This window comes from Maylandia zebra, linkage group LG12, assembly GCF_041146795.1.
Source record: "Maylandia zebra isolate NMK-2024a linkage group LG12, Mzebra_GT3a, whole genome shotgun sequence".
Classification (NCBI taxonomy): domain Eukaryota; kingdom Metazoa; phylum Chordata; class Actinopteri; order Cichliformes; family Cichlidae; genus Maylandia; species Maylandia zebra.
In genome coordinates, this window is record NC_135178.1 from 31,462,135 (window position 1) to 31,474,465 (window position 12,331).

The window sequence follows — 12,331 nt, forward strand, 5'->3', positions numbered from 1 at the left end:
CTTCAGCTAATCCAAAATGCTGCAGCAAGAGTCCTGACAGGGACTAGAAAGAGAGAGCATATTTCTCCTGTTTTGGCTTCCCTTCATTGGCTTCCTGTTAAATCCAGAATTGAATTCAAAATCCTGCTCCTCACATACAAGGTCTTAAATAATCAGGCCCCATCTTATCTTAATGACCTTGTAGTACCATATCACCCTATTAGAGCGCTCCGCTCTCGCTCTGCAGGCCTACTTGTTGTTCCTAGAGTATTTAAAAGTAGAATGGGAGGGAGAGCCTTCAGTTTTCAGGCCCCTCTTCTGTGGAACCAGCTTCCAGTTTGGATTCGGGAGACAGACACTATCTCTACTTTTAAGATTAGGCTTAAAACTTTCCTTTTTTCTAAAGCATATAGTTAGGGCTGGACCAGGTGACCCTGAATCCTCCCTTTGTTATGCTGCAATAGATGTAGGCTGCCGGGGGATTCCCATGATGCATTGAGTTTTTCCTTTCCAGTCACCTTTCTCACTCACTATGTATTAATAGACCTCTCTGCATTGAATCATATCTGTTATTAACCTCTGTCTCTCTTCCACAGCATGTCTTTATCCTGTCTTCCTTCTCTCACCCCAACCGGTCGCAGCAGATGGCCGCCCCTCCCTGAGCCTGGTTCTGCCGGAGGTTTCTTCCTGTTAAAAGGGAGTTTTTCCTTCCCACTGTCGCCAAAGTGCTTGCTCATAGGGGGTCATATGATTGTTGGGTTTTTCTCTGTATCTATGAAGCGCCTTGAGGCGACTTTTGTTGTGATTTGGCGCTATATAAATAAAATTGAATTGAATTGAATTGAACCCTTCAAAAAACCCTCTCTCAGAAATTGGGCTTTCAGTTTATATGACTTTAATCAGATCTTTATAGCTGGATTCACACTACTATGCTGTGTGGACTTGAATGTCTGTGACTTCTGAACTAAAGGTTTCCTTCTTTGACTTTTCTTAGGCTTCACTCACTGCGATTTAACTCAACCAGTTACAGGATTTCTGCATCCAAAGCTTCTGTGACCTCAAAGTCATGTTTACAGAACTGAGACTCCAATCTGCAACAAACATTATAATTAGCATTATTATTCATTTTCTGGGACATTATGACTAATATTTACAAATTAAATACAAAGAAATACAATCATTAATTAAAATAACTGATTAGAGCAGCTGAACTGTATCTAGTCCTATACAATAAGCTATACTGAGTAATATCTTTCAACCTAAAGCATCAATATATCCTCATATATCATAACATCAGCTGTTCCACTCACCGTATCCCACAGTGGGGAGGCCCAGGTGCTTCATGCGATTCTTGACCAGCTCGGACAGCTCCTGTCGCTCGGAGCGCCGATACAGATTCAGTCTCTGCTGTGAGATGCGCTCCGCTCTGGTCGACGGTTTGACGTTCTTCCTGCTCAGCCGCCGAGCCCACTGCATGCTCTTCTTCCTTAGCAGCGGGTGCTCCGATTGGTCACTCGTGGTGGAGTTTCTGTAGCCCGTCTTCTCCTTCCAGGATCCTCCACGATCACGGTGCTCCTCACCCTGCTCCACGTTGATGGACACCTGAGACTGGAATGGTAAGATGGAAATGTGAATGCTGGATTCTGTGAGGAAAGCGTGCACTATAAGAATAAGAAGCAAACAAACTTTTGATATTAAAAAAAAAAAATACCAGTAAGGTTTTTTTTTTTTTTTTACTTTGCCTGCTTTAAGCAAAAAGGAGTCAGCTGACGTAATAAACAGAATCAAGCCTGTTTGGACCTTACCTGTGCATTACTGTCCCTGCACTGGAATACAAGGACAGACAGACATCCAAACAAAAAGAGATGCAATGAAAGATGAGGGCATTCAGAGCAAACAAATGTTCGAACCCTTAAACATCAGCATATGGAAGCTTACATATGCTGTATTTAATATTTTATTTATTTATAACTGTATTAATAGCAGTATGTGAGAGTCAGTCAAAAATATAAATCTAATTTCATTGCTTGACATGAATTTCTGTCAGCTGGAATGTATCTGTATTAAGAAATGAATGGTAAATGTGCAGCCTCAAACAAAGGAAAGGCAATTTAGGGAATAGGACATACAAGCTGAAGAATAAGCAAGAGTATCAAAGGAGAAGGACTCAAGCAAAAACTAAAGGAGGGAATGATTAATAGATGGTAGCTGAATTCAAACCACAGGCAAAAGCTGACACCAAATCCAAGACCAGGACTCAGATACTGAGTATCTGATCAAAGTGAACTTGCCTCTGAGGTTGAGAACATATGCGACTCGGTCCGGTAGATCCCGATGGGAATCTCAGCGCTGGAGGAGCAAAGTTTCTGGAAGAGTCTGCCGTAGGTCCTGATCCACAGGTCCTCCTCTGTGATCTTCATCTGAAGTGAGAGATTGACGATAAAGTTGCTGCACATCACAGATGAAATTACTAAAATGCACAAATCACTTGGTAAGATGCAAAAGTAAATTTCCACATACAGCACATAGGTACCCAGAACCAGGCGTGGTGTCCAGACCAAGGAGAAGCCTGATGATGGCAATCATGTAGTCCTTGACAAATGACTGTGGTTTAAAAAAATAAGTTTAAAAGCTTTCGCAAACACATTTTGCAATTGCTCTGAGGGGAAGTTTTCTTTATAACACCTGCAATAAATTATTTTATCCTGTGCATTATGCTCATTAATATTTAATGGCACAAATGTTCTTTTGTAGGATATTCATTTGAGGCTTAAACACGTAAAAAAAACCCCACATTTACTTTAGACAATAAACTGCACCTTACTAGGAAATACTGATGTAACAGCCGTTACCTTTTTAGACAACTTTCAGACAGAGGAACTAGTGCAGCACAAATTCTAAGGATGAAATCGCTGACAGACAGGTCTATATTTAACTATTTCATAACGAACTAGTTCAAAGTCTGTTATCCCACCTGGTAAAGTAGTGTATCCAGCATGCTGATACTGAACACTCTGCCTGCAGCAAACGGCAGCCGGAACATGAAAGCCAGGTTGGAGCCCTTATCACGCTCTATCTGGAAGCAAAAAACAAAATACAAACAAAAAAAAGGAGCCAAAAAAAGATTTAAGAAAGAGTGGGGATACATACAAGCTTTATCTGTTAGTAATGATGATTTAACTGCATTAAACAAATGCATTCATTCACAAGAGGCCTGAAGTGTGACAAAAATTATTAATGGGTTTATTTGATTTCCTGGAAAGTAAGCTAACTCTTTAAATGTCATATAAACTCACCCGACCATGTTGTTTAGTACAGCTGTTAAACTAACTGTTAACACAAAAATCTATTCGGCTGATTGAAGCAGCAACACTCAGTGATTTTAGGCATGTAGACATGGTCAAGAGACCTGCTAAAATTCAAACTGAGCAGCAGAATGGGGAAGAAAGGTGACTTTAAATGTGGTGTGGGTATTGCTACCAGATAGTTTGGTCTGAATATTTCAGAAACTGCTGATCTACTGGGATTTTCCTGCACAACCATCTCTAGGGTTTATATAGAATAATCTGAAAAAGAGAAAAATGGCTCATTGATACCAAAATTCAGAGGAGGATGGCCACGCTGCTTCATAGGAAGGCAACAGTAACAGTAACTCAAATGACCAGTTGTTACAACCAAGGTATGCAGAAAAGCTTCTCTGAATGCACAACACAACAAAATGTGAAGATGATGGGCTACAGCAGCACCTTGTGCCCCTATCGACAGTTAAGAACAGATTTGTGGTGAAGCTAAACCAAAAAAAAGCATATTGAAAAAAACACTGCCTGGTCTGATTAGTCTGGTTTTCTGTTGCAATGGTGATGGTGTGCTCAGAAAATGGGTGTAAAGAACATAAATGCATAGATCCACCTGCTTTGCATATCATATCAGACTGGTGTGGTGGTATAATGGTGTGAAGGATATTTTTTGGGACACTTTGGCACTTTAGTACCAGCTGAGCATCATTTAAAAGCCATAGCCTGCTGTATCGTTGCTGACCATGCCCATCCCTTTATGACCACAGCGTAACCATGTTCTGACAGTTGCTTCCAGAACATGGACACACCATGTCACAAAGCTCAAATTATCTCAAACAAGGCAAAGACTTCACTGTACTCAAATGACTTCCACAGCCACCAGATCTCAATCCAATACAGCACCTTTGGGATGTGGTAGAACAGGAAATTGTCATCATGGATGTGCAGCCAAATCTGTAGCAGCTGTGTGAATCTATGCCACGAAGAATTACAGCAGTTCTGAAAGCAAATTGGGTCCAACTTAAAACTAGCAAAGTGTACACAAAAATTGGCCAGATGAGTTTATACAGTGCAAAAAGGTAAAAAAAAAAAGAAAAAAAAAGAAAAGAAGACTTCATAGGCTGCAAGTTATAATGCACAACCCAAAGTGCTTACACTTCTCTTTGGGATACTGAGATATTTTTCGATTGTCCAGAAAATAAAACGATCTAAGTCAAAGACACTGAACACGAAACACTCACCTTTTCCAGTTTGGAGAGTGCGAGTGAGTAGCAGTCCTTGGCTCTGAACTGCATGAACCTCATGTTGGATGGATGCGTGAGCTCAGTGATGATGCTGAGACTGGGGAACAACCTGAGTGTGGAGGAAATAAAGTGAGAGGGATGTCAGTGGAAAGACAAAATGCTTTGTGTTGAGAGAGACATGGTGTGGCAGTGATAAATGCTTTTAATTTTAGTTGCAGTTTCACAGCTTTGGCAGCTGTAGTTTGTCTTTGAGATGAGCTCTGCCTTTCTGTAAACCCCCTCTAAAAGCTTATATTTGCTCTTTGGCTTTGCAGTAAGAACAGACGAAGACATTAATTAAGTGAATCTGGTGCACACTTGGGCCAAAACCAGAATCTTGACTCATACATAACAAGGGTGAGCTCGCACAAGGCGATCTATACTGTGGTCAAAAACATTAGACTCCCCAAAATTCACTGTGTTAAGTGCGATTGCCGTACTCTGGTTTTGTTAGACGTGGGCATGTTAACAAGAGCTAACGAGAACTCCAACATGTTCTCAACGACAGCTGTCTCTGTGAAAAATGCTTTAGTACAGTAATCAACAAGCATGACACCTCTTCCCCAACAGAGGCACAAAATACATAAAATCATGAACCTTTTTCTCTGCAAAGTGAGAAAGACAGAGGCCAAGCGCACAAAGAGGAGAGAAGCTGAGATGAACTTAATGAACTTGTTCCTGGATCAATAAGATGAGTGGGGGAGTGAGAACAATTGAGACTGGTGGGAGGACACCTTTGAGTTTTTAAAGCACGCTCTATGTTACCTGAACATTGTCTGGACATTGACGATGGTCTTGGCATCTGCCATGTAGTCTTCCTCAGCACTCATAGTGCTCTCCTTGTCCACAACGACCAAGTTGTCAGCATAGATGATACCACACTGCAGCAGGTTGTCCAAGCTGTCCCATTCAGAAAGCAGCAGTGATTAATAGGTTATGACATGTTAGAAAACGGTAAATATAAGAGTAATATAGTAAATACAACCCCAACTCCAAAAAAGTTGGAATCATGTAAAATTTAAAAACAGAATTCAATGACTTGCAAATCTGATAAACCCACATTGTATTCACTAAAGAATATATAAAACATATAAAACAAATGTGTGAACTGAGACATTTTCCTATTTCATGAAAAATATTAGTCAAGTTTGAATTTGAAGAAAGCAACACCTTTCAAAAAAGTGTGAATGAGAGAAACAGCTGGAAGAACATTTTGCAACTAATTAGGTTAACTGGCAACAGATCGGTAACATGATTTGATATATATTTTAAAAAAAGAGCATTGTGGAATAGTAAAGGGTAGAGGTTCACTAATCTGCAAAAAACAGTGCTTATAAATTTAGGAAATATTTCATAATAATGTTTCTCAATATGTTCCTGTGAATATCTCATCATCTACAGTACATAACATCATCAAAACAGCAAAAATTAATAATGGATGTTCGTGGTCTTCGGACCCTCAGGCGGCTGTCATGGAGATGCCTGCATGGCCTCAGGAACACTTCCAGAAATCTTTGTCTGTTAAAATAGTTCACCAGGTTAAACCTCTGTGATGCAAACATGGATGCTGCGTCCTCTGAACTAAAGAGCAGAGGGACCATTCTGCTTGTTATCAGAGCTCCATTCAAAAATATGCACGTCTCTATGTAGTGTGGTGCACATTAGTGCACATGCAATTGTCAGCATGCATATCTTTAATGCCACTATCAATGCAGAATGTTACATACAGGTTTTACAGGCTACACAGAGTTACATAGAGTTTTACAGACTGAGCAGATGCAACATAGAGGTAAACACGGCCCTGTTCCAACATTTTTGAGATGTGTTGCTCCCATCAAATTCAAATTGAGCTGATTTTTTTATGGCACATTTCTCTCATTTTAAACATTTTAATGTTGCCTCTTTTAGACAGAAATTGGATTTATGATGTCCAAATCTGCATCGACCAAGAAGGTGAGGAGTTTACTAAGTGGATTTTTATGCATGAATAAATTATAATGAGCTGGACTGCAAAAACAAGTTTTAGATAGAGGTTAGTGGTTACTAAATATATTTATTTTTTGTCAGAATTGACGTGCACTACCAAGCACATTCAACATACCCAGGATATATTTCTGTTGTCTGGCTTACCCTACATCTAACATCAAGAACTAGACAAAGTAGTTGCATGAAAGGTTTTATCAACTCGATAGATTAAACTGGGGTTTAACCATCTAGTTATTCGTATGTTCACATGAGACGACCGGCACTGGCAGCATCTGACAGGCCTGACCGTCTGATGGACGAGTCTACTGGTAATTTTGGAGGTTAAACACACAATGCTGGCTGAAAGCAACACAGCTGCAGCAGACAAATTAGTGGTGTGAGCATCTAACGGGAAAACACTATTGAGTAGTTTAGTAAGAAACGTGCTTCTACAAATATGCTTTTAGTGATGGTAAGTATATTAATAAAGTCTAGCCATAAACCCAGAAAGCAAAACCAACAAAAATGCTGACTGTAAGCAGCATTACATAGTCAGCACTTTAAGACATGGAGGAAGCTGAGATTCTTACTGTTATTTCATTAAATAATATGTAGATGTGCATAGTAAAGTTTGAGTTTTTATTCTTTTAGCTGTGGCAACATGGCGATTAATGAAAAGAAAGAAATCTAAAAACAGAAGTCGAATGTGGTTATAAACAATTTGATACAAGTTCAAGAAACAGGTCTCCTGTTTTTTATAAATTTAAGTTTTTAGAATAATTATTGTAAAACTGTTTGCAGTCAACATTTAAAAACTTAAGTTGCTTCTAAGAATATTTTCCAGAGAGCTGATTGGTCAGTTGGCGGGACTTTCGTGCCTGTTGCTCTCGTCTCGAGTACAACCTGCCCCGAAGCAGGTTAGATCTTCAGTATAAGTTACCATGGTGATGCACACCAGTAAGAGGTGAACTACCTTCATGAAACTGAAAACCAGAGTTACAAATCCAGCTTCGTAGTACACGCCTTTGGTTTACGGGACTGAATAAACGCAGCACATCTTCAACTGCATGTTTTCCATTTGTTTTTTTTCCATGACTCAACTAAAAGAATCATATTTGCAGAACTAAAAGTTAGGTTTCAATGTACAGTTGTCTCCATAAAGCTATTATTTTTGTTAATGTTTAGACTATAATGCTATGGTGACTCCCTCTTTACATTGTTCATTCATTTTTGTTTGCAAAGAAGCCATTTTTTCTTGACAGCTTAATTACACATTAGTGAAGTTTTTAAATCACTAGGTTCAAACTAACTACCACTTGCTTTCCCTGCTTCAGTCAAACACTGAGTGCTTGCTTTGTTCCAGCTCAAAAATCTGCAAGTAACAGCTGCAAGATGCACGTTTGAACGTCACTGACAAGCATCTTTGTCTTCTTCCTCAGGTAACACAGAAAAGATTAAAATGATTTAAAAATGTATTATATAGTTTGCAATCAAACTGCTACATTTGATTCAAATGTGCCTATAAAACACAAAATCAAATCAGCAGCAAATGTGTTCAAGAGCCATTAAAGATTACAGTGCATTTAAGTTGTTGTGTAACTGTGATGTCCAAGATGTCCTGGAGCTGTACTTCTGCTGGCTGGATGAAAAATTATTTCATACATTAAGCTAGGTGATTAACCGAGTGCGTTTTCTTTTATAATATAAACACTTACTTATCAATTGTGCCGGCCATGAAGTAAACCATTGGAAAGCAGCAAATGGCCTCTAAGAAATGGTTGTCTGGCCTGCGGGAAACGGGAAACATGAATTGAGCATCCCACACTAATTATCTTTGTAAACCCCAGTGACAGATTACGAAACTGTACAAGTAATTTCCTGAAATCTGCCTGTTGATGAGGGCAGGAAAGATTTGTTTGAATTCATTATGGATTAAGAGAGAAATAAATTGTTCAATGCATTTGGAGGATTTATAAAAAACTGCCTGACATTTAAATTCCTGAGGGGGCCACTTTGTTTTCCTGGACCTGTGTTTTTATCGTTCATCTGTTTCAGCAAACTGCAGAAATGAGGTCAAAGTTAATGAAGCCCGCAGTGGGTTAGAGCAGAAAAAATGGACCACTGCAACATGCATGCACAAAAATATACATGCCCTAACATACAAACACTGCAGACGTCTATGAATAATGCAGAGAAAAAAGAAACAGAGATAAAAAAAAAAATATAATTTCATCTTTTGTCATCCACTGATTGACTGAATTTCTTAAATTGCAAACATAATTTTTTTTGTAAATCCTGAAATTCACTCCAGTTCTCTGTTTGGTGAACTTAATCATATACAGTACACAGCTTTTTCTCAATGTTGGGGCTAGGTTAACAAGTATATCCTTCCAGGTATAATAAGCAAGCCCTTATAGAGATATTATATTGCTGTCATTTTCATGCCTGCACCATAATCTGCTGCCTGTAACATCTGAAACTGCTAAAATAATGATCCTATAGAGAAGTCCATGCACTGCAATAATGATAAACCAGTCTCATCAACACTGTGCAGTAACACTGACATCCATGTAACAAAGAGAGGGCCTCCTTCATTGGTTATATCATCATCAACTATTCTTAAAAAGCACACAAAAAAACAAGTTTTATAAGACTCTCAAATTCTTGTGATATTGAAAAGCTTTAGGCTTTCGCATCACTGTCAGGAAATCTAATAAACGCTGGTCTGGATGTGTTGGATGTTAGACTGAACAGTCTTACGGGTAGTCCAGTAGCAGCACTATGGGGTTGAGTTCTTTTCTGGGCCGATAATAAGCCCGCAGAGGGACGATGAAGTTGTAGAGACCATTTCCGGCCGTCTCTGCAGACACTATAATCAGCTTATTCTTGAAGCCGTATGCCTTGGCATCCTCGAAGCTGTTATGTGTGCAGCCCTGGATGGAGACAGACAATTCAACAGAAATGTAGTCAAGGTCTAGTATTCCTGTGCGCTTAGGAAACAAACCACAGGGCAGTTACTTACCACGACGATAAAACAGATGTTTAAAAAAAGCGTTGATTTTGTACTGTGAGTTTTCATTGAGTCTTACCTTGTCGAGGCGAAGGCAGCAGAACGGAGCTTTCTGTGGTAGGAGGTGGCACAGGGTTGGAGAGCTGCCGATGTAGGGTGAGTTGGGGGGATAGCCCTTCACAAAGCTTGTGGAAAAGAAACAGAAAAAAACACTTAAACACTCAAAGAACTCACCTTTAAAGCTTTAAAGAAATATCAGGCAAATATCAGCGGTGACATATTTTAGGATATTATGCGACTGTTAATTTTTAACTTTATTTAAGGAGATTCTGAAGAGGCTTCTACTGTTACAAAATTTCTGTAAGCATCACCAACTCCCTCTTCCTTCTTTCATCACTACTTTATGATATAAACTAAGTGAATTATCACCAGTTTAATGTTTCTTCTTTTCAGTTTGTTATTAGATTCTGCAGCTGCTTTACTATAATTACAGATGTTTATAAGCCTGAAGGACTAATTCCATTACAAAGTTTATTTATTTTTAATCAAGTCTTGATTGTGTGTCCGTTTGGTTCTGTGCTCCTTGATTTGTAATGGGTCAGCTGCAATTATCCTAATGAGTTTCACGATGCCCTCTAGTTTGCCAATAAAAGAAATTCCAGCTGATCATAGATGTAAACCTACTGATCACCACACGATGGCACTGTGGGACCTTGAATTTTCTTCTATGCGGCACTGACAACTCTTAAAAAAGAAAAACTACTGAAGCGTCAACGGGTGCAGTAATGGAGGCACACAGGTCAGAAGGACCATGTTAGGTCCACCTTTATGAAACTCACCATTGTCTGGGTCTAACAGCTGTTGGTTTTCATGGGCTGAGGGATCAGTACCTAATCTATCCTGAACTTATCTCACTTTTAAGAAACCGCATAGACGGAGAAAATAAAGCACATGGGCCTTGGCCTACATCTGACGTGCTAAAACCCTTTCAGGGTGACTCTGCCTGGCTAACTGATAAATGAGCGCTAAGAGCAGCAATCAATACAGGGACACCATACAAGAACCTCACTTGAGAAAAAGTGCTATCCTCACTGACATGATTGTACACATTCATCACTAGTACTTCACATCTAATAGCATCACGACACACTGATTACATGCCTATTTCAAACTCATCCATCTTTGATCCTACAACAGCTGAGAGACAAAGAAGAGAAGGGGAGGTGAGATCAATCAAGCACAGAGCAAAGGATACCACGGGCACATTTCAGTTTAAAAAAAAAAAAAAAACTTACTCTGAACCTACAGAGCCTTCCTCATCTGATTGGTTGGTCTCATCCTCTGACTGGTCACTGAGGAGGTCGCAGGGCAGGATGGAGGAGGAGTCAGCGATTTCCAGAACGGGGGCGATGCTCGGTCGGCGGCTTCCAGCTCCATTCTCTGTTGGGAGGGCAAGTTTGCCGGTTTCCTCAGGAGGATCGGGATGCTGCAGGTCAATGGCTACGGTGCCTGGAAATCATGTTGGGTTATATTATCACAACTGTAAAGCTATATAGAAATAGCTTTATGTATATATTGAGACTTTTCATTATCTTGGCCTGTAATATTCCTACTACTCTCTTGAGTCTCAGAAGTTTGACCTTGAGGAGAAAATGTATTGCTTTCTGAAGCACAAAGCTACCATCTACCATGAAAAGCATGCATATAGTAATGACTTAGCATATCTGTCAGTAAATATATCCCTATGATGTATGATATACATCATATCATAAATATGAAAAATAGATAGATCAGTTATATCAAGCACAATTGTTTCCAACTAGTTAGGATGCTGTGACGAAGAAAGGTGATTAAAACAGAATGCAAATATTGGCATTAGCGTTATTCAAAGCTCGTGTTTATTAAAAAATGTACAAAGAGAACAAATTGATCAATTAAAAAAGGCTAATATTTGCAGAGTGTTGTTACTTAAAGCACCCTAACTTATTTGGATACAGAGTTGTACAAGATATGTGGCAAAGATATATGCACAATATCAGATTTGATATATGTACTATACATATATCATTCTGTTGAAACATTTTTAGGCTAAGTGTGAGGTGTTATTGTGCAAATGATTCCAAATAAAATGTGTGAATAATAGAAAATTGATGCCTCATGCACAAACTTACCAAATGAAGTGGCCTGATCAACTTTCACAGGTTAAAAAAAAAGCACAACACAACAATGTCAGCCAACAAAGTAAAAAAAAAAAATCATGCTTAACAGTCAGTGAAAGCATAAAGCATCAGCAAGGCAGCCCTAAGCATTCAGAAAGGCCCAGTGTGAGTGCAATTTAGAGTAAACCACCAACAAAGCATCCATTTTCTCTTCTTCTATGGAAACCGTTTCAGCCATCAGATAGTGAGCCTAGTAAGCACACAAACAGAACCCTCCCATCTTCCTATTTTCTCTGCTTTCTTTATCAGCTGCGCTTTTTGTAAACATCATTTATTCCTGCCTGTGGCTTTCAGTCTTACCCATGCTGGCGATGATGCTGTGCACAGGTAGCCTTGAGGGGGCGTCATAGAGCCCGGAGACAGGCAGGCCCTTGTGCTTCTCCTCTTGCTTGAAGATGAAAGCAGAGTTCTCTTCCTTGGTGATGTTGATGTAGTAGCAGGTATCGGTGGCAGCCATGATGTGGCGAGGTCCGGGGTTCAGGAGGATGCTTTTGTTGTCCTCTCTTTTAACTCCAATCAAACACACGCCATACCTGACGATTGAAATCAAAATGACACAAACATGGTTTTTGCTCTCAG

The 12,331-nt window shown here is 39.5% G+C and overlaps 1 protein-coding gene across 16 annotated transcripts in view; it reads right to left on the reverse strand.

Annotated features, from left to right (window-relative positions):
* kcnt1b (potassium sodium-activated channel subfamily T member 1b) overlaps positions 1 to 12,331 on the reverse strand; it is a 74,878-nt gene that overhangs the window by 14,934 nt on the left and 47,613 nt on the right. For 7 of the 16 annotated variants that reach the window (XR_013101192.1, XM_076891100.1, XM_012923440.3 and 4 more), the window contains 14 exons: positions 12,053 to 12,285; positions 11,705 to 11,725; positions 10,829 to 11,042; positions 9,613 to 9,718; positions 9,284 to 9,456; positions 8,239 to 8,310; positions 5,324 to 5,458; positions 4,517 to 4,628; positions 4,179 to 4,274; positions 2,954 to 3,055; positions 2,500 to 2,583; positions 2,271 to 2,399; positions 1,785 to 1,805; positions 1,290 to 1,587 (listed from right to left, as the gene is read on the reverse strand). Coding sequence is in view for 15 of the 16 variants with exons in the window: in XM_076891100.1 (XP_076747215.1) it covers positions 1,290 to 1,587; positions 1,785 to 1,805; positions 2,271 to 2,399; positions 2,500 to 2,583; positions 2,954 to 3,055; positions 4,179 to 4,274; positions 4,517 to 4,628; positions 5,324 to 5,458; positions 8,239 to 8,310; positions 9,284 to 9,456; positions 9,613 to 9,718; positions 10,829 to 11,042; positions 11,705 to 11,725; positions 12,053 to 12,285 (1,796 nt within the window). In the remaining variant the exon portion in view is untranslated. The remainder of the gene's footprint in view (positions 1 to 1,289; positions 1,588 to 1,784; positions 1,806 to 2,270; positions 2,400 to 2,499; positions 2,584 to 2,953; positions 3,056 to 4,178; positions 4,275 to 4,516; positions 4,629 to 5,323; positions 5,459 to 8,238; positions 8,311 to 9,283; positions 9,457 to 9,612; positions 9,719 to 10,828; positions 11,043 to 11,704; positions 11,726 to 12,052; positions 12,286 to 12,331) is intronic. The other 9 variants (XM_012923446.3, XM_012923443.4, XM_012923448.3 and 6 more) reach the window with 6 other exon arrangements.